The sequence below is a fragment of the Hypanus sabinus genome, chromosome 1 (genome assembly GCF_030144855.1).
Source record: "Hypanus sabinus isolate sHypSab1 chromosome 1, sHypSab1.hap1, whole genome shotgun sequence".
In the NCBI taxonomy this organism is placed as follows: domain Eukaryota; kingdom Metazoa; phylum Chordata; class Chondrichthyes; order Myliobatiformes; family Dasyatidae; genus Hypanus; species Hypanus sabinus.
In genome coordinates, this window is record NC_082706.1 from 92,625,318 (window position 1) to 92,651,617 (window position 26,300).

General features: G+C 40.5%; 1 protein-coding gene across 2 annotated transcripts in view; it reads left to right on the forward strand.

The window, feature by feature from the left end:
• LOC132395545 (collagen alpha-1(IX) chain-like) overlaps positions 1–26,300 on the forward strand; it is a 49,634-nt gene that overhangs the window by 15,957 nt on the left and 7,377 nt on the right. For both annotated transcript variants that reach the window (XR_009512665.1, XM_059972322.1), the window contains exons 4-13: positions 127–517; positions 2,515–2,592; positions 7,139–7,192; positions 11,790–11,843; positions 11,925–11,978; positions 12,112–12,165; positions 12,847–12,918; positions 18,261–18,296; positions 19,163–19,207; positions 19,295–19,327. Coding sequence is in view for 1 of the 2 variants with exons in the window: in XM_059972322.1 (XP_059828305.1) it covers positions 127–517; positions 2,515–2,592; positions 7,139–7,192; positions 11,790–11,843; positions 11,925–11,978; positions 12,112–12,165; positions 12,847–12,918; positions 18,261–18,296; positions 19,163–19,207; positions 19,295–19,327 (871 nt within the window). In the remaining variant the exon portion in view is untranslated. The remainder of the gene's footprint in view (positions 1–126; positions 518–2,514; positions 2,593–7,138; positions 7,193–11,789; positions 11,844–11,924; positions 11,979–12,111; positions 12,166–12,846; positions 12,919–18,260; positions 18,297–19,162; positions 19,208–19,294; positions 19,328–26,300) is intronic.

Here is a 26,300-nt window from a genome sequence, read left to right on the forward strand (position 1 = left end):
GGGCAGAATTAGAAAAAAATTTATTTTCTAAGAATTATGAAAGCTATTGTCACTTAAGTTTTGGAACATATCCCTCAAGTTTTACCATCTTTTCAAAAAATGATGGCATTTTTGTGATTCTTACAGACTTGTGCATCCGTATGGATTCCCGACAGAATTCTCCATGGTCGCAACCTTTAGGATGAGAGAAGACACTCCAAGGATGGTATGGGATTTGTGGGAGATAACTGACAGCTACGGTGATGAGCAGTTCCGACTTCGTCTGTACAGTGAGACCAAAGCTGTTGAAATCTACAGTGCCGCGGCATTGGGAGGGAGCGTCACCACCTTTGAGAATGTGGGACAGCTGTTTGACCGGGACTGGCACAAGCTCTCACTTGGTGTGACAAGGACCCAGTTGACTTTATTTGTTGATTGCCAGCAGGTTGGCACAGTTCCCTTTCAACTGCTTGGATCCATTGCCATCGATGGAGTTAGTGCTGTAGCTAAAGGAGCAAGGAGTGATGCTACGCTTCCTGTAAGCACCTTGTGTTCTATAATGTCCTGGTCACCAGTTCTTTATCCTCAGAGCTATATATATATATATATATATATATATATATATATATATATATATATAAATATATATATATACACACACACATTTAATGCTGAATATGCTTGTGATAACTGTAAATGTGACCATTGTTAATAATGAACCATATTTTGGTACTTTCTAGATTGTTTCATGTAATTTCCAGTGCACAAGTTTAAGGAGAACAAAATAACTCTTACTCCAGATCCGATGCAGTACAAAAAAACCACAGTAAGATTAGGAACACAATAATAAATATAAACACAACAAATACAGTGTAATTACTTTAGATAGCTTACGTACATAGATTGACTGCATGACCATAAAGTGATGCTAGTCACAGGAGTATCTGTACATAAGATGATTCTGATAGGAAATGATAAAATAATGGTATTGGGGGGCTGTGGTGGGGCAGGTTAGTGAGTGGAGGTGCTGATCAGCCTTTGTGCTTGGGGAAAGTAACTGTTTTTGAGTTTGATGGTCTGGGTGTGGAAGCTACATAGCCTCCTCCCTGAAGCAAATGGGATGAGCAGGTTGGTGGAATCCTTCATGATGTTACATGTTCTACCACCTTTCAGTATATATGCCCTTGATGGCGGATAGGTTGGTGCCAGTGATGTGTTGGGCAGTTTTGACTACCCGTTGTAGAGCCTTTCTATCGGCTACAGTGCTGTTTCTGTACCAAGAAGTAATGCAGCATGTTAGGGTGATCTCTACTGCACATCTGTAAACAGACATGAATATGGACGTGCATAGTCCAGCTTTCTTCACCCTCCTCAGAAAGTAAAGGTGTTGGTGACCTTACCTGATCTGTGAAATGTGTTTTAGGATCATGAGAGGTTGTGAAGATGTGCACTCCCAGGAGTTTGACTGTTGACAGTTTCCACTGTGGTGGCAACAGTGTAAAGAGGGGTGTGAGTGGTGCAAGTTCTCCAGAAGCCGATAACCATCTCCTTTGTCTTGTTGACACTGAGGAAAAGGTTATTTGCCAGGCACCAGGCCTCGAGCTCTTCCACCCCCTCTCTGTAGGCAAATTTAAATTTAAAACAACTATCTTCATGATGCTTGAATTCAATTCATTTTTCCTTTTTATGTCTTTTGACATTTTTGACTGAGGGGGATTTGTATGGAGTAAACGTCATTCGAATTCTTTTAACATTGTGACAACGAGGGGGTAGCTCAAAGAAGTTGAGAGATGTTGCTGTTAGTTACGTATGGTTGGGCAGTGTTTATAATTTTCCCTCTTGAAATGCCAGTAAAACACAGGTAAAGTAGCAAAATATTTAAATACTGTAACCAGACAAAACACAATAATAATCAACATTTCAGGTTGAAGCCCTACATCTGGATTGTTTGACATAAAGTGCTGACAATTTCTTTTCCCCTTACAGGTGCTACTCAGTCTGCTGTATTCTAACAGCAGAAATAAACTTCCTGTTCCTTAGATAATACTAACTCATTTGGTTCAAGTGGCTAAAAGTGTACTACTGAGCTGTTGAAGTTCTTTAGGGAAAAGCTGGAGAAGAGATGCATTTTACTACTTGTAAGTCACAGAGTTCTGAGCACTAGTTGCAGACAGTGATTAATATTCACTAGAACCACTGTCTCACAGTTCCAGTGGCTTGGGTTTAATCCTGTCCATGGGTGCTGTTTGTGTGGAATTTGTATATTCTCCCTGTGACCATGTTGCTTTCAGCCATGTGCTCCAGTTTCCTCCCACATTCCAAAGACACAAGTTTGTAGATTAATTGGCCACTGTCAATTGCACTTGTGTGTTGTGAGTGGTAGAATCGGAGGAATGATTTACAGAGGTAGTTAGGGGAATTGAATTGTGCTGGCATATACTTGACTGGCTGAATAGCCTCCTTTTATGGTATATGGAAAAATGGAAATGTGGTTGTATGTTTCTCTTCAGACTCACTTGTTCTTCTATGTACCAGGTGGATGTACAACAATTCAAGATCTACAGCAACCCAAACAAGGCGGCTGAGGTAACCTGCCGCGAACTGTCATGTTCTGTAAGTACAAACCCCGCTAGAGCACATTCCCTAAGCCCACTCTCCTAAAAGTGAAAAGTATTCACTGTGATTTACTTTCACTTCCTGATTCGGAGCTTTGTAATGACAGTTTCTGCTCCTGTGAATTCCCAACGTCTCATGTTGAACTGAAAAGTTGGTGGGCTTGCTTGCTTACTATTCCACCTCAGTTTCAGATCGAAGATGAACCCAGCAAAGAGCTGAAGTTTGTTTTACTTCTCTGGCTTTTATCTTTTTCCATTTCAAAGATATACTCTATTCATAGCACAATGGATTCTGGTCAATTGGATCATTGGTTAATTGGGGCAGCCACTTATTTGGGACAACTCTTAAAGAATCAAAAAATAATCGAGAAAATAGCCAGGATTTCCTTTGTACATTTGGGACATTATGTCACTTAACTGGGACAGGAGACTGTTGCCAAACGGGTTGATTGCACACGGATGTCACCTCAACTGGTGATGAAACGTTTGTGACCTGACCTCCAGGCTCGGCAAACAACCTTTCAAACAAGCAGCCAACTCGAGCTACCGATCTTCTCTTTCATTTTATCCAACAGATTTGTCAGGCCAGCTTCTCTGTCATGCCCTTTACTTCACTGTAATACTGATACAACTGACTTTATCTTCTCCCTCTCAAACTGAAGAGTGAATTCTCTCATATTATGATCACTGTCTTCTTAGCGTTCCTTTTCCTTAAGTTCTCAAATCATATCTAGTTCATTACTCAACACCTAATCCAGAATTGCCTTTCTCCTAGTGGGCTCAACAATAAGCTGCTCTAAAAAGCCATCTCATAGGCATTCTACATATTCCTTCCCTTTGGATCCAGCACCAATTGGATTTTCCCAATTTACCTGTAGATTGAAAGCTCTCATAACTACCATAATATAGCCCTTTTTACATGCCTTTTCTATCTTCTGTTGTAATTTATATGTCATTTTCTGGCTACTTTTCAGAGGCCTGTATATAACCCCCATCAGGGTCTTTTTTACCTTTTCAATTTCTTTTTTCTATCCATAAGCACTCCACATCTTCCAATCTATATCACCTCTTTTGATTTCATTTTTTTACCAACAGAGCCACCCCAGCCTCTCTGGCTTCCTGCCTGTCCGTTTGATACATTGTTCATCCTTGGATGTTAAGCTCCCAACTGTGATCTTCTTTCAGCCATGACTCAGGGAAGCCCACAACATCATTCCTGCTAATCTCTAAACATGATACTAGATCATCTACCTCATTCCATATACTACGTACATTCAAATATAACACTTTTAGTCCTGTATTCATCACCCTTTTCAAATTTGCCCGTGTTACGGGAAGTTTTTCTTTCGTCTTTCACCTTATGTTTTTCTAAATCTGTTGTCTCTTTATTATTCTCGTAACTTCTGCTGCAGTCTGCTTTTTAGTTTATCTTCACTTTTCCCAACTGTTTACCTACTATTTAGTTTAAAGACATATTTTAACATATTCCAGCCCTGATAATTGATTTCAACTTAAGAACAAGGCTTAGGCAGTAAAAGTTCATTGAATATATTTGATAAAGCTAAGAAAAAAACAGACATTTATCATATTCACAATAGCAAATTAATTAAAATCAAATTCATTACAAAGACTTTTAAATCTTTTGTATAATCAGGATTATTTAAGGGAAGCAATGCATTCTGATACATTGTTTCCATTCCAGAGAGAATTTATTTATTTTGACTTCCTGTGAAGTTCACTGTTGGAGATTTAACCAGGCTTCCATTGGGTAGAATGTAGTCAACACTTTCAAGCACTAATAACAAAATACATTTTCTCAGTTTGTGAAACAAAATGAACAGGGACATTAAGCAGAGAATGCCTACATCTATATATACATAAATTAGCAAAAACATGAAAAAAATATTTAATTTGTTGATTGTTCCTGCACACTCCAATATAAAAATTACAAAGAGGGAGTATTTATAATGATCAAATAAATAACAAAATGGGATGACACCATGGCACAGCTAGTAGAAAAGTTTCTTCAGAGCTCCAGGTTTTAACCTGCAGTGCTTTCTGTTTAAAGTTTGCATGTTCTTCATGAGCTCGTGTGAGAACCTAGGTTTTCTCTAAATGTTTGGGTTTCCTCTCATTTTCCAAAGAATTGTGAGTTGGCTCTTTAAAATTGCCCCAAATTATGTTGGTGAGTAGTATAATTTCAGGGAGGTTGATGGGAATGTGGAGAGAATAATAAATGGGATAATATAGGATTAATATGAATGCTTGGTTGGTGATTAGAGTAGCCTTTGTGGGCTAAAAAATTTTGTTCCCCTACAGTAGAAGTCTAAAGCATTACAAACAAAAATTGCTAATTTTCTTTATAACATACTTCTAATGCAGAAACGGTTCTCTCTTGAGATTAAAAATTAATGAGATTGAGAGTAGAAACACTCCATAATTCTGGATTGCTTAATGTCATTTTCAGTACACAAGTGTAAAGGAGAATGAAATAATGGTTACTCCAGATCCAATGTATCACTTAAAAAATAATAGGATAAAGAACACAACAATAAAAAGAAAACACAATAAATAAAAACACATAAAATAGCCTATGTGCATTGATTTTATGCCCACAGAGTGACACTAGGCACAGTTATGTTTGTACATAAGTTGACTCTGACAGGAAAAGATAAAATAGTGGGGGGGGGGGGGTATGTGTGGAGGTGTGAATTAACGGGTGGAAGTGTTAATCGGCCATTCTGCTTAGGGAAAGAAGTTTTTGAGTCGCTGGTCCTGGCGTGGATATTATGTAATCTCCTCCCTGATGGGAGTGGGACAAACAGTCTGTGAGCAAGGTAGGTTGTTGGATCCTTCCTGATGTTGTTGGCCTTTATCTGGCACCTTTCTGTATATATGGTGGGTAAGCTGACTCCGGTGATGCATTGGGCAGTTTTGACTACCCATTTTAGAGCCTTCCTGTCTGCTGCAGTGCAGTTTCTGTACCATGCATTGACGCAGCTTGTTTAAGCACTCTCTACTGCATATCTGTAAAATGATGTGAGCATAGATGTGCATTGTCTAGTTCTCTTCAGCCTCCTCAGAAAGTAGAAGTGTTGGTGAACTTTCCTGATAGTGTATAATGTTTATTTTGGGGCCAGAACATGGTTAAAAGTTGGTTGGTGAAAATGCATTCTCTTTTACATGTTGCTAGCATAAGTTACACAATGAAACATCTACTAGTGAGATAGTACTTTTGTTGACTGCGCGGGGTTGTTGGGTACACAGGTCCATGGGGGTAAGGGAGATTTTGTAAGTATCTCACTATGTATTATCAACTGTATATAGTCATAGAGAAAGCACTACAGCTCAGAAATGGGCCCTGCACTGAATAATTATTCTGCTTGGTCCCATCGACCTGCAGGCTGGACCATAGTTTGCCATACTTCTTTCATCCTTGTACTTGTCCAAACTTCTCCTAAATGTTGAAATCAAGCCTGCATTGATCATTTTCACTGGCGGTTTGTTAGACACTCTCCCCACTCTCATGTTTCCCGTAAACACTTCACCTTTCAACCTTAACCTGTGTCCTCTAGCTCTAGTCTCACCAAACCTCAAAGGAAAAAAAAAGCCTCTTGCATTTACGCCATCTAAACCCCTATTAATTTTGTATACCACTATCAAATATTCCCTCATTCTTCTATGCTGCAAGGAATGAAGTGCTAACCCATTCAGCCTTTCCCTGTTAGTCATGTCCTCAAGACCTGACAGCATCTTTGTAAATTTTCTCTGTAGTTTTTCAATCTTACTGATATCTTTCCTGTAGGTTGGTGACCAGAACTGCATACAATACTCCAAATTAGGCCTTACCAATGCCTTTCACAACTTCAACACAATATCTAAACTCCTGTACTCAATACTCTTATTTATGAGCCTAATGTGCTGAAAGCTCTCTTTACCTATCTACTTGTGACACCACTTTCCCACTTTCAAGGAATTATGGATCTGTATTCTCAGATTCCTCTGTTCTACCACACTCCTCGGTACTCTGCCATTCACTCTGTAACTCAATACCCTGGTTAGTCATATCAAAGTGCAACACTGCACAGTTGTCTGCATTAAATTCTATCTGCCATTTTCAGCGCATTTTTCCAGCTGGTCCAGATCCTGCTGGAAGATTTGATAGACCTTGCTGTACACTATGCCTCCAATCTTGATGTCATCTGCAAAGACCACATTATCTTCTGGATCTTCGATATAGATGGCAAACAATAATGGACCCAACCCCAATCCTGTAGCAACCACTAGTTGCACGTTTCCAATCAGCAAGGCAACCATCTACTACCTCTCTCTGGCTCTTCCCATGAAGCCAATGTCAAATTAAGTTTGATACCTTATTTTGAATGCCAAGAAACTAAACCCTGTTGACCCAACTTTCCATACAGTTGACCATGAAGGTTCAGTCACATAACAGCACTGTTATTGTTCAGTTATTATAACAACTTATAGTTAAAATATTGACATTTAAGAAATTGTAGAGTGATTTTTCTAAATTTTATTTTAAGGGTGAAATAAGAAGACCTGGTGAAGAAGGCAGTGGAGATTCTTCTGGTGAAGTGGTAAGTGATGCTTCATAAAAATTCAACACAATAAACACTCAAGAATTTCATAATCTATTTAAAATTTATTTCACGTGAATCTGTTTGGAAGATATTTGGTATTACATGACCAAAGATGACTGATAATGTATCATTCCCTATTTGAACAGTGTTCCAAATGTTAACAACATGGAGCAAATAAATGCACATTATTGCACATTAAGCAAGCCAGAGTGTGTGTAGTTGTCCCTCTTCATGTCTTTTGGCATATTGGGCAGAAACCTTGCTGTTTCTTTTGCATTTTTGCCTGTTTTTTTATGAGGCTGAGTTGCTAGCTCAACGCTCAACCCAGAATGGATAGAAAGCGTGCAAGGAACCAGCCAGGTTTGAACCTGGGATCACTTGTCTTGAAGTCTAGTGCGAATGCCACTACACCACCAGCTGGCTATAATTAGTTTGTAAATAGGATAAAAACAATGAGATGTATATGGAGGAAAGAAGTTAGCAACAAATATTAGAACTAAAAAATTACTTAGAAATTGGTTAGTGCCTCTAAATCTGTACTAACTAGATTGTTCATGACGGGATAATTCCTGGTCTGTCATTGATAGCACATGAGGCTCAAGGACTGGGGTGTAAGTCTGTTTGTGTGCAGGTCAGGTGCATCATGCACGTGGAGAAGATTGGTGAGGGTCAGAGATTGGAAGCAGGAGCTCATAAGCAAGGCTAAGCAATGAATAGAGAATTGGGGAGTTGTTACCTTGGTGGCTGGGAAGAAGATGTAGGTGTGAAGATTAGAAGTCAAAGACATGATTATTGTAACCATTAGTTGGGTGGGCCATTAGTACTTTGAGGTGATGGTTTTTGTGGTGTGTAGAAGAGGGTGCAACTTCGGGGGTGGGGTAGTGTTAGCTGTTCATGAAAGGAGTCAGCGGTCAGTTGTTATTTAGTGGGGTGGGTTGGGTCAGGCCTAAAGGTTGATGGATTGTAGACATGTTGGTGAAATTCCTGCTTGAGATGGGGGTTTGAGTGTCGGTGTCAAAGGACTTCCCAGTGCTTGAAAAGCCTGCTACTACATGAAGTGAAGTGATCTACCTGTATCTCAGCCACTGTGAAATCCTCCTTCAGCAGGTGTGGCCCGTGGACACTTGATTAACTGAGAATCACCACTGTTACTTCAGAAATCACAGGGACATTACATCACATAAGCAGCACTCACAAGCAAAACAAATTAATCATAATTGTACACAATTTTTATAAGAAAGAAAAATAATTTGAACAAAAAACACAAAGTCATTTTTATTGCAAGTTCTTCAGAGTGGCCCTAGTGTTGCTAAATAGTAGTGGAGTTTAGGGAGATATTTTCCTAGGTACTATAAACTCAGTGGGCACTTTATTCGTTACCTCCTGTGCCTAATAAAGTGACTACTGAGTATATGGTCATGGTCATGATCATACTGAATGGCGGTGCAGGCTCAAAGGGCCGAATGGCCTACTCCTGCACCTATTTTCTATGTTTCTATGTCTTCTGCTGTTATAGCCCATCCACTTCAGAGATGTTCTTCTGCATGCTACTGCTGTAACACGTGGTTATTTGAGTTGCTGTTGCATTCCTGTCAGCTTGAACCACTCTGGCCTTTACCCTCTGATTAATAAGGTGTTTTTGTCCAGAGAAAATTTGAAGTACAGAATAACAATTTCACTCTTGTGGAACTTAAGTGAAAACAAAATAAACACAAAATCTCTACAGAAAACTCACAATGATTGCAGGCTACACACACAAAATGCTGGAGGAACTCAGCAGGCCAGGCAACATCTATGGAAAAAAGTACAGTCAACGTTTCGAGCCGAGACCCTTCAGCAGGACTAGAGGGGAAAAAAGACGAGGAGTAGATTCAAAAGGTGGGGGAGGGGAGAGAGAAACACAAGGTGGTAGGTGAAACTGGGATGGAGAACTGGGAAGTTGATTGGTGAAAGAGATTCAGGGCTGGAGAACGGGGAGTCCAATAGGAGGGAACGGAAGGCCATGGAAGAAGTGCCCCCCACTCAGCATTCCCCATCCTCTTTCCCCCCTCTCACCTTATCTCCTTGCCTGTTCGTTACTTCTTTCTGGTGTTCCTCCCCCTTTTCTTTCTCTCATGGCCTTCTGTTCCTTCCTATTGGACTCCCCGCTTCTTCAGTCCTGTAACTCTTTCACCAATCAACTTCCCAGTTCTTTACTTCATCCCTCCCCCTTCCAGTTTCACCTATCACCTTGTGTTTCTCTCTCCCCTCCCTCAACTTTTAAGTCTACTCCTCATCTTCTTTGCTCCAGTCCTTCTGAAGGGTCACGGCCTAAAACGTCAACTGTGGTACTTTTTTATCAATAGCAGCTGCCTGGCCTGCTGAGTTCCTCCAGCATTTTGTGTGTGTTGCTTGGATTTTCAGCATCTGCAGATTTTGTCTTGTTTGTGAAATGATTGCAGGCTGTTGGTTCACAGCGGGAGGCCACTTGATGGATTTGCTTTGGAACCGACAAAGTAATCTCTTCTATCAATGCTTGCAGCTGCCAGGTTACAATAGGAGACCACTTACAGTGTGTGCAGATTTAACTGGCAAGTGTAGGGGTCAGACATACATTTCCATGCCGGGTTCTTGTAGTAACCTCTGAGGTCAAGCATTTTCTATGGTTCAGCAGCGGGCTAGAGAGTTTCAACTTGTTGTTTAAAAAAAATATAGCTGAAAAGTCTGAGCATTAAATGAAGATATTAGGAGAGTTAGAATGTTTAAAGAGGTAAACTTCATTGAACCAATGCTTGTTCTCCCCCTTTTAAATTTGCCAGCTTTCCGAATTGCCATCTTTTTTCCCCCCACTTTGATTGACATGTGACAGGGTACTCAGGAGAGGAGAGAGATCTGGGAGATGTGGTAAGCTTTTGTAGTCTCAAACTGCATATTCAAGCAGTCAATTCACTACAGTGTTGTTGCCATTAATTGAAGCAGCATATAGCAGTTACTAAAGGTAAAGCAAGTCATGTGAAAGAGGAAAGAATTATAGACTGGTAGGATCTGCTTCAGGAATTCAGAGAGTACATGGACACCAGACTATATCACTTTTTGTAATTTACTTGAGGAATGTTGAATGGCAAATGGGACGATTTAAAGAGCTTTCAAGGGGTGAGCATCAACATGATGGGCAGAAAAGCCAAAGGATTCATTGATTTTCTTTGAATAATTATGAATTGTTTCACCCTTTGCAAGGGATACTTACTGATATAACACGGAACAGGATTTTCCGGCCCAGCGAACTGCACTGCCTAGCAACCCACCTATTTAACAAAAGCCTAATCACAAGACAGTTTACAATGGCCAGCTAACCAACTAACTGGCATGTCTTTGGACTGCGGAAAGAAACCAGAACACTGGTCACGGGGAGAACATACAAACTCCTTACAGGCAGCACTGGAATTGAACTCCAAACCTCAGAATGCCCTGAGCTAAGTGCTTTGCTACTGAGGCTCCCAGCTCAAGGACAGCTTCTATCCTGTTGTAAATTCATTAAACAGTTCCTCAATACAATGAGAAGGACTCTTCACCTCACAATCTACGTCATCATGGCAATGCACCTTAGTCTCTGCACCGCACTTTTTTTGTAACCATAACATTTGATTCTTTTATTGCTTAATATTGTACAACCTCTATGTACTGATGTACTGAAATGGTGTATATGGATGGTATGCAAGCCAAGCTGTTTGCTGTACCTTGCAATATATGGAAATAGTAAACCAGTTTACCAATTTTTTCATCTGTTTTGGAAACTCTATTAAAGGAATATATAATAATCTAAAGAATACATAGTCTTCTCAACCCAAAACATTGACTGTCCACTTCCCTCTGTAGATGCTGCCTAACTTTCTGAATTCCACTAGCAGCTTGCTTTTTGTCTAGATTCCAGCATCTGCAGTATATTATTCAATTCAATTCAATTCAGTTAATTATCTTCCATATGCAATATATTATTGTTTATAAATAAAAATACCTTTACTATGATGTGAATATCTGAATTAATAGATAACATTTTGCAGTATTTAGATTTCATTGACCAGAGTTGTTAAGCTGTGGAATACAACCAGAGGATTTAGTTTAGAAACTAATAGGAAATATCTTATTTTTGATGTATGATTTTTACTAATCAAAATTCTATTCCTGCAACATAACTACTTTGTAAATCAAAGTATATCAGCAGTATATAATCTACTCATCTAATCCAGGTATCGAATTAGTTTTGAGCAAACATGGTTAAGCCATACTCTTTCATTGCCAGTGCATCTGATGGTCATTATGAGCACTTACTTTAAGTACAATAGAATTGCAGCTGTTTCACAACTCCAGTACAAATAATTGACTTCATCCTCTGTGGTGGCAGGTCTTAAATATTTTGCATATTTTTTCCATTGACTGGCAAAAATAAGTTGCATGTTCATAGAATGCTGTTTTTTAAAAATTATTCTTTTAGGGATATGCAGCATCAATGGGGGTAAGGAGGCTCGAGGCAGAAAGGTAAGTGGAGACCTTTGGGTACTGAGTCAGTAACACTTATGCACCACAGATCTGAATTTGTTTATGCATCTTCCTTCAGGGTTCACTTGGATTTCCTGGAATGTCTGCTAGTGATGGCTTACCAGGCAATGATGTAAGCTGAAATTATTAAAAAAATATTTTTTAAAGGGAAATATACAAGAGAAAATAAAAAGATCTTATTTTTTGATGTCAGGGCCCACGGGGAATACCAGGAATACAAGGGGAAAGTGGACAAATGGGACCAAAGGTACGTAGTTTCATGTATCTAATTCTGCTGTGTTTTAAGTATTTTTAAAGTTCACCAGTTTAGACCTCTTTGTTAAGTTATTGGTCTATCAGTGGGACTTGCCAGAGAAACATTTTCTGTAATTTGTACCTAGGGGGAGAAAGGAGATCCAGGATCCAGAGGACCACAAGGCCCACGTGGTTTACCAGTAAGTTGTATTTTATTCTACCTTGAATTTTCTGTGACCTTTCGCACTTCCATTTGGTGGCATAATGGAGAAGTACTTGAAAGCTCAATGATATCGTTATGAATGAAGTTCTAGCTTGAAAATGTTTGGTGAGACAAGCTGTGCTTCAGATACTAGAATAGGGCTTTTCCACAATGCCTGGAGATATGATGTACATGTTTAGCAGGAAATTAAATCAGGTATCCAACTTGCCATCTGCCCAATGGACCCTTTCAAACAGTAAGTCTTACTGCTGCAGCCATCCCATAAGGCAGAATGGTGAATCCTGAGGGCCCAAGGCCGGTGAAAATTGAAAATGGAACTCTGCAGAAACTGGAGTCTGGAGCAACACACAAACTGCTGGAGGAACTCAGTGGTTCAGCAGCATTTACGGAGGGAAATGGACAGCTGATGTTTCGAGTTGAGACCCTTCATCTGGACTGAAAGATAGAGAGGAGACAACCCTTATAAAAAGATGGAGGGAAGGGGAGAGCAAGAGCCAGCAGGAAATAGGTGGGTCCAGGTGTGGAGGGTGATAAGCAGATGAGAGAACATCAGAAGCCAATTTAAAATATTGACCTTGTAATTTTGCAAACAGTTGACCTCATCTAGCTACTTTTCTGGAGCTATTTATAGGTGATATTTTTTGTTGTTGTTCACCAGGGGCTAAAGGGTGATTCAGGTGAACCTGGAATAGCTGGAGAACCAGGATTCTCTGGAGCAAAGGGTCTACAGGTAAGTGGATTTGCCATTCAGACCATTCTAGGTAAGAAATCACCTCTTTTTGTAATATGTATTGTTATGAATGTGAAGCAACTCTGAGGGGCCGAAGGGTACAACGTCGCCCCCTCCTTTTTGAGAATCGCAAGATCGCTATTAATTCAGGTCTGGGACCCAGGAAAAGAGAGCGAGACATCCAGAATACACAGGGTTTGCAATGTGTCCTGACCTCAGCGAAACGGAACCACTGATAATGGCCATTGTCTCTTGGAGACAGAATTGTGTATTGAGTACTGTACTATTCATTGAAACCCCTCAGGGGACAACCAGAGTGGGCTGGTTGAAGGATTGCATCATCCCAACCTGATTGACATCTGAGACCCCGTGAGTAAGGATAAAAGAGGGTCTGGGGAACAACCCCTTTAGATGCACCAGGAGAAACACTAGAGATCCCGTGACAGCGTTTAATAGCGACAGCCAGTGGGGGCTCGTGTGCATCCTCCCTTGCCAGGGTGGCGGGCTCATCACGAAAGAATGGTTTAGCTAAAGGAGAGGCCACAAGTGAAAGGCCACGACAACGAGACTCCTGACGGATCGAAATCATAAAAGGAACGCCGGCAAGTTTTTCTCCAAAATCTCTCTCTCTCTCCAACCATTGCAACACAGCGGTCCCCAAAAGCTACAGCCTGCATGAACTGAGTGAACTTTGTATTTCCATCGGACAATACATTATCCCCTAGACAACGATAGAGCTTATTTCTTAGTGATTATTATTATACCCACACTTTTAGATTTAGTATTGACGACGTATATTATCTGTATATTTGCATTGATATTATTTTTGTGTATTTTTACTAATAAATACTGTTAAAAATAGTATCATCAGACTTCAACAGACCTCTCTATCTTTGCTGGTAAGTGACCCAGTTACAGGGTTCATAACAACATGGGGGCTCGTCCGGGATTTGATACCAAATTGGAGGGCCAGTGAATCGGGCTTTTAAGTCCAAACTTGGATCTGGTTGTGCGGGTAACCAGACAGGAAACCAGCAAAGATAGACGTAGACAAATTCATAGAAAACCCGACTCTGGAGGCGCTAAAGGCTGCCACAAAGTCGGACTTGATAAATATTGCGAAAGGACTAAACCTCGCAGAGGTGAAATTGTCAATGAAAAAGCCAGAGGTGCAGAGGGCCATAACTCAGTATTATATTGTGAAGAATGTGTTTTCGGCTGAGGTATTGGAAAATATCCCTGAAAAGGTACCAGCTAGTGGGACGGCTCAGTTAGAGTTGGAGAAATTGAGGCCTGACGCAGAACAAAAGCAAAGGGAGTATGAGCTCCAGCTAAAGGAGTTAGAGGTGAAAAGAGAGCAGGAAAGAGCTGAGAAGCAGAGGGAGCATGAAATTAAGTTAAAACAGCTGGAAGCAGCTGAAAAAGAGAAGGAAAGGGCCAAAAAAGAGAAGGAAAGGGCCGAAAAAGAGAAGGAGAGAGCCGAAAAGGAGAGGGAGTATGAGGAGAAGGAGAAACAGAGGCAACATGTGAAGGACCTGGAGAAGTTAAGGCAAGAGCGAAGAGCTCAAGGGTCAGACCGAGAGGAGCGTTTCAATGTTAGTCGGGAGTTTAGGTTAGTACCTCCGTTTGAGGAGACGGATGTTGATAGTTAATTCTTGCATTTTGAAAAGGTGGCAGTGAGTCAGAAGTGGCCCAGAGATCAGTGGGTGGCATTGTTACAAAGTGTGTTAAAAAGGGAAGGCACAACGGGCATATGCAGCATTGTCCATGGAGGAGGAGGAGTCTGAGAATTATGAGAAAGTAAAGGAGGCCATTCTTTGGACCTACGAATTGGTACCTGAGGCCTATAGACAAAAGTTCAGAAATTTAAAGAAAGGGTGGAATCAGACGTATGCAGAGTTTGCCTATGAGAAGGGTGTGCTCTTGGACCGTTGGTGTGTAGCAGAAATGGTGGAAGAGGATTTTTGGCATCTCAGGGAGTTAATTCTGATTGAGGAATTTAAAGATTGTGTTTCGGATGATATCCGGATGTATTTGAATGAGAAGCCGAATAAGTCCATCTCCGAATTTGCTAGGTTCACAGATGAATATGCCCTAACCCACAAGACAAAGTTTTCCTTGAATAAGAGTTACCAGAAAGACCGAGGGAACGGTAGAGAAAGCCCGCCGGCTGAGGCAGAGGTCCAGCCGGGAGCTAGTGGTAAAATTAAGGAGGAGGAAAGGCAAGACGGCAGGAGAGGTACTGGCTTGACCTGTTTTAATTGTGTAAAGGTGGGTCATATTGCATCTAAGTACCTTGCTCCGAGGAAGGAGGTAGGAAAAGGGAGAGTAGCAGTCCCTACAAGATGTATTGTGGTGATCAGTAAATTGATGAGAAAGCTCCAGGTAGACAGAATATGAGAGGGGTCTGAGAAGTTTATTTCAGAAGGAACCGTGCCTGTGAAAGAGGGAAACACACCAGTTCCAGTTCAGATCTGGAGAGACACTGGAGCTGAGCTGTCATTGATTCGCAGTATGGTGCTAGATTTTGGTCTTGAGACTGGAGAGGTAGCTTTGAGAGGCATAGGAAAAGGGACAGAAGCTGTGCCTTTGCATAGGATCATTATAAATTGTGAGCTGGTATCTGGACCAGTTGAAATAGGGGTGCGATCAGAATTTCCGGGAACTGATGTAGACATCCTTCTGGGTAACGATTTAGCTGGTGGTGAAGTCTGGTCGGCCATGGAGCTGCCGAGCCAGCCTGTAAGTGTTGAGGTCCCACCCCTAGATTCCAAGATCTATCCCGCATGCGCGACCACTCGCAGCATGTCGAGAAAGGCAGCTGAGAAAGAGGCCAGTATCGATTTGGTTGAGATGTTTTTACCGACCCTGTACCAAGAGGGGTTAGAGGGTGGTAAATCGGAGAATAGGAAAGTGAAAGAGAGTAAGGGAGAGGAGGTAGACCTGCCCTTAGCCAGGAGGAGATTTATAGAGGCACGGAGTAAAAATGAGAAACAGATAAGGCTGTTAGAAGGTCCAGGGTTGGACATGGATGATCTGTCTGGTTTGACAGAACTGATTGAAGAAGTTGAAAATTTTAAGTGTGTTCCCGATAATGAAATGAGGGCAGTCCTAGATGAAAAGGATGCCATTACCTTGAAGAAGTCTGCTGGGTTGGCAGATGAGGTTGTTTCAGCCCGCAGGGTTGAGCTTACTTCAGAAGGGAGTTGCCCAGAGAGTAACTGGGAGGATCAGGGGAACTTAGAATTTGAAAAGGGGATGGGTATTGAAAGCCTGGAAGAGGCAGATGTCCCGTTTGAGTGTGTTCAAGATGTGGATGCATGTGGTACTGAACCTAGTAATGGAACTCAGGAAAAGTCTGAGGTATTTGATTCAGTTGAAAAGGAATGCAGTCCTTTTGGGTCAGATGGACTTGGTTCAGTGAAGAAAGGGTTAACCGTGGTACTAGTGGGAAGTGAGAATTCCCAGTTGTTTGTGCTCGAAGGTGTGTTAAAAGTTAGTGAGGAGATAAAAGGTGGTGAGGTGAATATTATTATTGAAGGGAAAGGGAAAAGTGTAGTTCCTAAATTGAATGAAGAAAATCTAAAGTCTGGATTGATGTTAGAAGCAGTAACCCAGGCTGAAGGGACAATGGCTTGTTAACACGGTGCCTGCGAATCAATTACAGGTTGATTTGGAATGTAAAGGAGCCCCACGTGCTATTGTTATTCAAGAGAGTGCTGTGAAGAGGCAGAATTTGAAATGCTGTTTGGACAAAGAGGGATCACTTGCAGAGTTTAAACTGAAAACTAATAGCATGAAGGGTCCTGAAGATAAAACTAATGACTTGCTTAAAAATAAAGAATTGGGTGGAAATTCAGCAAATGGGCTACGTTTGGAACACATTATTGATAAAGTAACTCCTATGAAAGGAGCATGCAAAAGCCTATTCCACACTGGAATTGTGGAAGTTAACGTGGGAGTTAACTGGAAAAGGGGCGAGGGTTGACAGGATGTCACTTTAAATAACAGGATCCGGTTTTAAGGGATTTAAGGGATTTCGATGAAGCATGTAACTAATAAAGACAACCCCCATGGAAGATTGACTGTTGAGTCTGAAAGTAAAGTAAAGATTAGTATTTACATGAACTTTTGTAATATACACGTAAGCTAAGATCACAACTCTTTAGTTTTTGTTTGCTGAAGAAAAGGAATAAAAATAGGCAGTTATTAAATTGGAGTCTGATGCTACAAGAATTTATTAAGGTACAAGATATTAAGATATTAAGATATTAAAGGAAGTGACAATGTAATCGCTAACTGTTTAGATGCTGAATTGAATGCATAACTGTATTACGCTGTAGTGAAAAAAAACTCTTTTGTATTGTGTTAGATTCTGAAATCCTGTAAGACTCTGTATTAATTAATTTTTACCTGTGGCAAAAATCTTAGAAGGAAGGGGGTGTTATGAATGTGAAGCAACTCTGAGGGGCCGAAGGGTACAAAGTCGCCCCCTCCTTCTTGGGAATCGCAAGATCGCTATTAATTTGGGTCTGGGACCCAGGAAATGAGAGAGAGACGTCCAGAATACACAAGGTTTGGAATGTGTCCTGACCTCAGCGAAACGGAACCACTGATAATGGCCATTGTCTCTTGGAGACAGAATTGTGTATTGAGTACTGTACTATTCATTGAAACCCCTCAGGGGACGACCAGAGTGGTCTGGTTGAGGGATTGCATCATCTCAACCTGATTGACATCTGAGACCCCGTGAGTAAGGATAAAAGAGGGTCTGGGGAACAACCCCTTTAGACGCACCAGGAGAAACACTAGAGATCCCGTGACAGTGTTTAATAGCGACAGCCGATGGGGTCTCGAGTGCATCCTCCCTTGCCAGGGTGGCGGGCTCATCACAGAAGAATGGTTTAGCTAAAGGAGAGGCCACAAGTGAAAGGCCATGACAACGAGACTCCTGATGGATCGAAATCATAAAAGGAACGCCGGCAAGTTTTTCTCCAAAATTTCTCTCTCTCTCTCCAACCATTGCAACACAGCGATCCCCAAGGCTACAGCTTGCATGAACTGAGTGAACTTTATATTTCCATTGGACAATACATTATCCCCTAGACAACGATAGAGCTTATTTCTTAGTGATTATTATTATACCCACATTTTTAGATTTAGTATTGATGATGTATATTATCTGTATATTTGCATTGATACTATTTTTGTGTATTTTTACTAATAAATACTGTTAAAAATAGTATCATCAGACTTCAACAGACCTCTCTATCTTTGCTGGTAAGTGATCCAGTTACGGGGTTCGTAACAGTATCAATTGTGTTATTTTTTTTTCATTACAGGGTGAGCCAGGTGAAATGGGTCCTGATGGTCAGAAGGTAAGACATCTGTATTGAAAGTGAAAAAAAGAAATCTGTCAGCCATATTGGCCCGGTGTTAAAATAATGGATCAGGTCTTCCAATGGAGTTTTGACCATCGGGTTAACCTGGGCCACTGTGGAGTACCCGTCTCCCAGACCCTTTGTACCCAGTTGCACAAGAGCATGGTTCTAATAGTGGCTGGATGGCACTGAGATGAAATCCCATCTCTGGAATGCCCCAACCACCTATGGAGCTGGTGATGAAGGCTGTAGAATTCAGAGACATTTAAAGCCTTTAAAGGTGAAACAAATCATTGAACATTGTTTTAGAATTTTTAAAAAATCTAAAAACACAAAATTGTGAACAGTCAATTGAAGCAAAATAATGTTTCAAAAACATTCTCAGTCGCTCCTAATTATTTTTCCTACAGATCCCATTGAGATCAGAAATGTTTTAGATCTTGTCAATGCTCAGGAATCCCAGTTGCCACTGAATCTCATGTCAATATCATATTTGTGTGATGCTGCCAGTTTTTTATGCTATCATCTATCTTTGGCCAGTTGGATTGCGAGATTATCAGATAATGCTGATGTGTTACCAGACTTCTGGAAAAATTCACCAATTATTTAGATGAGATAGACCACCCATCAACATCTTCGTTCCCCCCCAACTTTTGGAGAACAGCTAAAATCTGGTACCCTCATGGTATAACGGCGAGTGAAAATGTGCAAAATAGACCTTGACTTGCATGCTGTTTGTTCATCAAACACTTGGGTAACTTTGGTAGAGTGTTAGCCTTCCTGCAACTTTGTGTGAATGAATGTTCAGGATTTTGTTTTACTGTTTGAAAAACGTAACTTTACAATCCAAATCTTCTTATTAGGGTGAGTCTGGAGCAACCGGAGCTAAAGGAAAATCTGGACAGAAGGTATTTTGTATAGATTAAACATAAAGTTAATAATTTTGCTTGAAAATTTTCATATTTACATGTATTTATTCTTCTTTTTCTACGTAGGGTAACCAAGGTGATAAAGGTGACAAAGGACAGGTTTGTAGTCACATTTTCAAGATAGGTACAACCAATAAAAGTAACAGCATAGTTCTTCTGAGTTATTAATATTGCCCTTTTGTAATATTTGTTATTGTAACTCTACTATGAGAGAGTAACCATTTAACTTTGAAATTGTTAAGTCCCAAGTATGAACAGCCTAGAGTTGTATTGAGAAGAAACTCAGCTGGACCAGACTCACTAATGCTGTAGTTACAAAAGATGGTGAGAGACTGGTTATCCTGTGGAAAGTGACTAACTTCTGGACACCCTAAGGCTTTTCCAACATGTGCAAAGCATATGTCGGGAGCATAATCCATGCTCTTTACATGCCTGTATCTGTGCAGATCCAAAAACAATTAAGATGCTTGCCATTATCTGGGATGAAGCAATCACTTTAGTTGGCAATCTATTTGCAACTCTGAACATTAATTCCCCAGATGAAACATCAGTCCAATGCAGTAGCGGCATGTACCATATGCAACATGGCATTTGCCAAGCGTAACCTGACAACACGTCACAAACCCATGACCTCTACCACCAAGGAAGTCAAGGCCAGCGGGCATATGGGAACACCTCTACCTGCAGTGTTTTAGTTACCACCAATGGATGGTCTGCTTGAGTAGTTTCCCAGCCAAATATTCATAGAGTTTGTCATGACTTGTCTCATAGGTGTGGGAAGCTAGTAATATTATCCCTCCAAATCCAGCCTAGATAACACTGGGCATGTGACTATTCTGGGCCAAAAAAACACTATCTTATTGTATAAATCAACATTTGCAAAGTTGAATTGGATAAAACCTTACAGCCAAAGTAGCTGGAGTAGGAAATTCAACACTTAGATAAAGGTTGGGGTGGGGTGGGAGTGGCGAGGGAGTATTTTGATAATTCAATCCGCAGTTTGGGTGGCCACCTCTGAATGAATTCACTCATTTCCCTCCAGCCCTTGGAGATCAATTCCAGAATGCTCTTTTTCAATTTCTTTCTGAAGACAATGGATTCTGTTTCTGCCACTCTTCCATGTGCTTATCTAGGAGCCTCTTAAATTATACAAATGTTAATGTATATGCCTCTACCACCACTCCTGGTACAGTGGTACATGCACCTACCTCTCTCATGTACAGAATTTACCTTTGAATCAATCAATCATCTATCAATCATCTTAAAATTATGCCCCTTTGTATTAGGCGTTTCCACCATGGGACAAAATTTCCCAATTGATCTGTGCCTCTTATTATCTTGTACACCTCTATCAAGTTACCTGTTATCCTCCTTTTTTCCAAAGAGAAAAGCCTGAGGTTTCTTAATGTAGACACGTTCTAGCTTGTTAGCCTGTTTTATGATGTTCTTACAAACGTTAAGGCGTTTCTCATTGGTGAATACTGAAGCAAAGTATTCATTAGCGATTTTGTGTACCTCCTGCAACTCCAGCACATGTTTCTTCTTCATCCCTGATCAATCCTACCCACAATCTAATCATTACCCTGTTCTTCACATACATGTGGAATGCCTTGGGGTTTTCCTTAATCCTACTCACCAAGGCCTTCCCATGTCCCCTTCTTCTACCTCTCCTAAATCCATTCTTAAGCTCCTACCTTGTGACTCTCGAGAACCATATCTGATCCTTGCTTCCTTAACCTTAAGTAAGCTTGTTTTTCTTGACTAGATATTCCACATCCCTTGTCAACCATGGATCCTTCACCCTACCACCCTTTCCTTGCCTCAAAGAGACAAACTTCTCCAGAACCCCAAGCAAGCACTCTCTTAACAACTGACACATTTCCTTGAGTACATCTATTTCCACAACATTTCCTTGAGTACATCCACATATGCTCCCATGGGTACTGATCAAGGAAAAAGAATCTGCTCTACTTACCTGAGAAGAGAGATCTTTATATTGTATTTACTCACCTGGGCATTCCCTAATGCTGCAGAAATTCCCCCCCCCCCCCATCTCCTGATGAGCTGAGGACAGGAAAACACATTCAAAATATTTGCAAAATCTTGCTACAAATTTCATCACAGTGCTGTTTATACTGCGTTCTTGTAATCTATCTGCCCATTTTATCTGAAAAGAAGAATGAGTTCTGCAACTACACAAAACCATTATTATATAGATCATATTACTGAGACTATTTTTCATGTAAGTCTAAACTGGCATGCATTTCTGGCCCACATGCAAACTCCAAACAAAAAGGTAGATTAAACTAAATGAATAGAAATGTGAGTAACTTTTCCTCAGTATTTGTATCCATTACATGGCTTTATACAAATGGGAAGTCCAACATACTGTATTAATTTACATGATAGTTTAGTCTTGTGATAATTAAATTGTGCCTTGGAGATAGTTACACATAGTAACAGAATTTCATTTTGTTCGAATATACAAGGAGTGGAATCCAGTCAATATGCCGGAGGAAGATGATAAGTATACAGTAAATTATTGTAAAGGATTTTTTTTTATTGTTCAATCACAGATGTGATTTGCAGCCCATCCCTAATTGCCCCTGAATAGAGCAGGCAGTTAATAGTCAACCTCACTGATGGGTCAGAATGAGTAAGAGCTGCAGAATTCCTGAAGTGTGTGATGCACCATCAATAACTCACTCTGAGACGTGAAGGCGAGATATCGGCTTTTATTGACTGGAAGAAGGAACAAGCAGTGAGTGACCACCATACTACATCCTGGAGACTGAGAGGCCGGGCTCAGGCCTCAATCGCCTTTATACCGGGGTCTGTGGGAGGAGCCACAGGAGCAGTCAGCAGGGGGGCGTGTCCAGACAGGTATATGTAGTTCACCACCGTGTGTTTCCATGACAACGGGTAGTTTCAAAGTCAGTTCCCCAGGCTTGGCATTTAGAAAGAAATCTTATTTATACAGCTACTCTTAAGCTCCCCAGCTGCCATATCTCTAGATCTGTGATCCAGAACTCTAGCTGGCAGTGTAGTAACTTATACATAATGTTACTGTAATTAAAGGATTGTGAAGGTTAGATTTTTTAGGGCTTTTAACAAGGAAGTAGATACATTTTTTTGAAAGTTTAGGGAGCTGGCACAGAAGAGAGGAGCCCTGGGGCAGATTAATCACGGTCATACTGCTTTCTATTACTAATGACTGGCAGGACAGATCTGAGGTACCAAGAGTTTTACTCCTATGAAACCTCTTTCTTATAGGATTCAGTGAACAAGAGGGGAGGGATTGTTCGAGGACAGAAGGTATCCAGATTCCATATTGGGAAATCAGGATTCCAGGATGATGTCTGCACTTACTTGTGGAGAATCTGGCATCAGTCCTATCACTATCTTAATGAGACTTAGCACATGATTTAAAATCTACACTAATACCTTTTCCTGACTACTACCATTTTCCAGTAGCCTGTTGGATGGCAGAGTGCTGTGAAAACCTACAAGTTCCACTCTATAGCCATGGAAGCAGCCTGAATTTTTCTGGAGCTTTCAGACACTGGGTGACTGTTGCTGCTGGAATGAAAGCTACAAGATTGACCATCAGATACTACATAGTCATTGGTTCCTGATGTGCAAACAAAGCCGGCTGTAGCATCCATGTCCTGGGTTGTATATTCTGTCCCAGGGCTGCTCCACTCCCTGATATTGAACTCAAGATTTTGGTCAGACTTCCCAGTGCATCAAGCATTTTGTTGTAGATGATATTCTGTAGGTTGTCCTTCCAAATCTTTACCTCGCACCACAATTTCCCAGGCACTTCTGTTATGCGTCCAATAGAACACTTGTTTGTGATTCATCTGCAACTAAGTTTTTAATTACACCTATGCACTAATGTTCTTGTGCATAAGACAATACACTTGACTTTGACTTTGTTATCCAGCCATGGGAACCCAGTTCCCCATCTGTAATATTATCTGAATTGTCAAGAATTGATGTTCATGGCTGCTAGTCAATGTTCCCTCTAAGTTATGTGGGTGTGTGTGCACACATTATTTGCAATACACAGAAAGGAATTTAAACTGCGCACAAAAGGTCGTCACCCTCTACCTCATTTGGCGAATTTGCAAAAAGAAAGAAGTAAAGAGGTATTTGGAAACTTGACTTTTTAAATTGTCATTTAGCAAGCAAATCAAATATGGACAATGTGCAAAAGCTCTTAAGTTCTTATTGACAATGTTTTTCTCGCTGTTAAAATGAATACATTTATATATAAAATTCAGTGTGCACATGTTGCCACTGGGCAAAAAATTGCACAGAAAAGAAAAAGATTCAGTGGTAATGAGATGGTTAGTAGGTTTGTGTTTGGGGAGGAGAAATTAATAGAAGCATTTTATAAATCAGAAGAGAATCTAGAGAACAAGATGGATATGAACAAATCACTGCAGTTTTAGTCACGTTTTTGCCAATAGTACCCAACATGGTGTCCTTTGAGGGGATTAGGACATTCAGGCAAGCTTTGCCTCTGCTGCCTTTTGTTTTGCACCATCTTAACTTGTGACCAGGTGGATAATGTTTCAGAGTACCCAGCCATCTTGGTTGATATGTGCAAGAAGTGAGGTCAAACCAGTGCTAAGTCTGGTGATGCAATGCACATGTGCAGGGTAATAACACTAAATGACAGATTGAGGGTTAGTGAGCAACGTGGGGTGTTGGTGATTTTAGGCTCATTGCAGGGATTTGAGAGATATTCTTACCTCATCTGCTCATGTGAGCTTATTGACGTAAAGTGGAACAGTGTACAGGCTCTCTGAGCTTGAAATGAAATCATCAGGATCTTGAATAAAATTGAATAACTACATTGACTTGACCCATCATTGAAATGTTCCTACATCCAATGACCTCACTTTAATGACTCTATCTCATTATTTATTACTACTTGTTTATATTTGCACTCTGGTTGATCTTTCAGTGTTCCTGTTATAGTTACTATTCTATAGATTTGCAGAGTAGGCCCACAAGAAAATGAATCTCAGGGTTGTATTTGGTGACATATTTGTACTTAGATAATAAAAATTTACTCTGACATCGCCTTCCGCTGCTAACCTCTTCTATTATCTTCTGGTTGTTGCCTATAAGCCTCTTGTCCCTCTACAGATGTAAGACGTATACCCCCATTTCCATCTAGAAACACAGAATTATGTGACAGATAATCTTTTCCCATCAGCCCACTTTATCTATGCTGACTCTGATGCCTATATATGCTACTCCCATTTAACCACATCTTTTCATACCCAAGTGTCTCTCCAAATACTTTTTAAATGGTGTAATATTATTTGCATCCTCCTCTACCTCTAGCAGCCATTCCATCCTCTGCCTGGAAAGATTTACCCTGATGATCTCCATTAAACTTCAACTCTGTTCCATCTAGTTCTCTACCTGGGAGAGAAAAACGGCACCAATAGTGTGCTAGTGTCCGCTCTGTTCTATCTATGCAACTCTTAATTTTGTAAGCCTTTAGAATACCCATCATCCTGGTGAATCTGTTTGACCTTGTGCTGATGTGTCCAACCGAGTAAGGGTATCACTGCCTGGGTGCTGAAACTATTGGAAGGAGTTACTTTGTCACTTGTAAAGTGAACATGGGTTAGTTGTGTATTCTGATCATTAAATAGTTTAGAGGGATGTCTTAGTTCCCATTTGACTTGCAAAATGCTTAGAAAAATGCTGCAGAAAATCCTTATTGCATGTTTTATCAAGAAGAAATAAAGTAAACTTAATGCATTATTAAGGAAAACTCAGTTGTATTAGAGGCAGGAATGTCATAGGGCCTCACAATATTGACATGGTGTATGTCTATAACTTGAATTCCAATTTCAGAATTTGATGGCACCAGGTTAATATGGGCTGTTAGTTCCCAATTTCAGAAAGAGGGGACATAGACTTGAACCTGAGTCACCCAGCAGTGCACCACATTTATCAAAGAAATGCAATATTTTACATGCTTTCCATTCTCTCTGTACTGCATGGGTGGATTACCTTCTTGAAAAATGTGTCTTTTTCCTTCACAGTCCTGTATAATTAATGTATAAGTTGTATTCTGCATTGGCTGTACTGGTGCTGCTGCAATCATGTTTTCAATGTATTTGTACCTCACCATACTTGTGCACATGACAATTTATCGAGTGATCTACATTTGATGCTTACCCCTCTCCATTTCCAAACTGTGTGAGGGGTCACTGTGCAAGCCATGGTGGAATATGGACGATTCAGCTTGGTGAGGGTGGTATCTCTGCTCAACTGACAGCTGGGCTATTGTGTACAGCTCTGACTGCTTCACTCTCAGGCTTTATAAAGGCCAGAATCAAAATAGTTTTCAGCTGTCAGAGGAAAGACACGATTAACTGGAGCTTCACGTGCTCAATAGAAGGCACTTTGGAAGGAAGTAAATAGAAGAACCAAGTCATTAAAGGGACAGAAACTTTCAGAGGATTAAACATAAAATTTAGATGGCTGTGGCAAGCAGAGTTTCAGTGTACATAGTTGAAATTTGGGGCAGCTGAGAGCAATGTGGGGAATTGGAACTGAACTGAGAATTCAGGATAGATTTAAGAAAAAGGTTGACTAGGAGTGTAGGCATTCCAGTGTAGAAGGTGCACTTTAAGGGATAGCTTCCATTTTGATCTTGTGGAGGCTTTAGACTTGTATTTGAATCAGACGAAATGAATTTGAAGCACCCAGGTTCTGTAACCTAGCTAGAAGATCTGTACAGACTCTCAAACTCAGCAGCAGAAACAATGCAATATGAGAATCAGGTTTATTGTCACTGATGTTGATCATTAAATTTTGGTGTTTTGCTGCATAAGTATGAGACACAAAATATTATAACTTTAAAATAGTGAAAAGGAGGAATAATGTGATAGTATTCATGGGTTTGTGGACTGTTCAAAAATCTGATTGTAGAGGGTAAGAAATTGCTTCTGAATGTATTTCTTGTAAGGACCTCTCCATATTTCCAAGTCTCCATAGACTTGTTGCTGTAGACTAGAAAATAGTTTATCATTTGAAT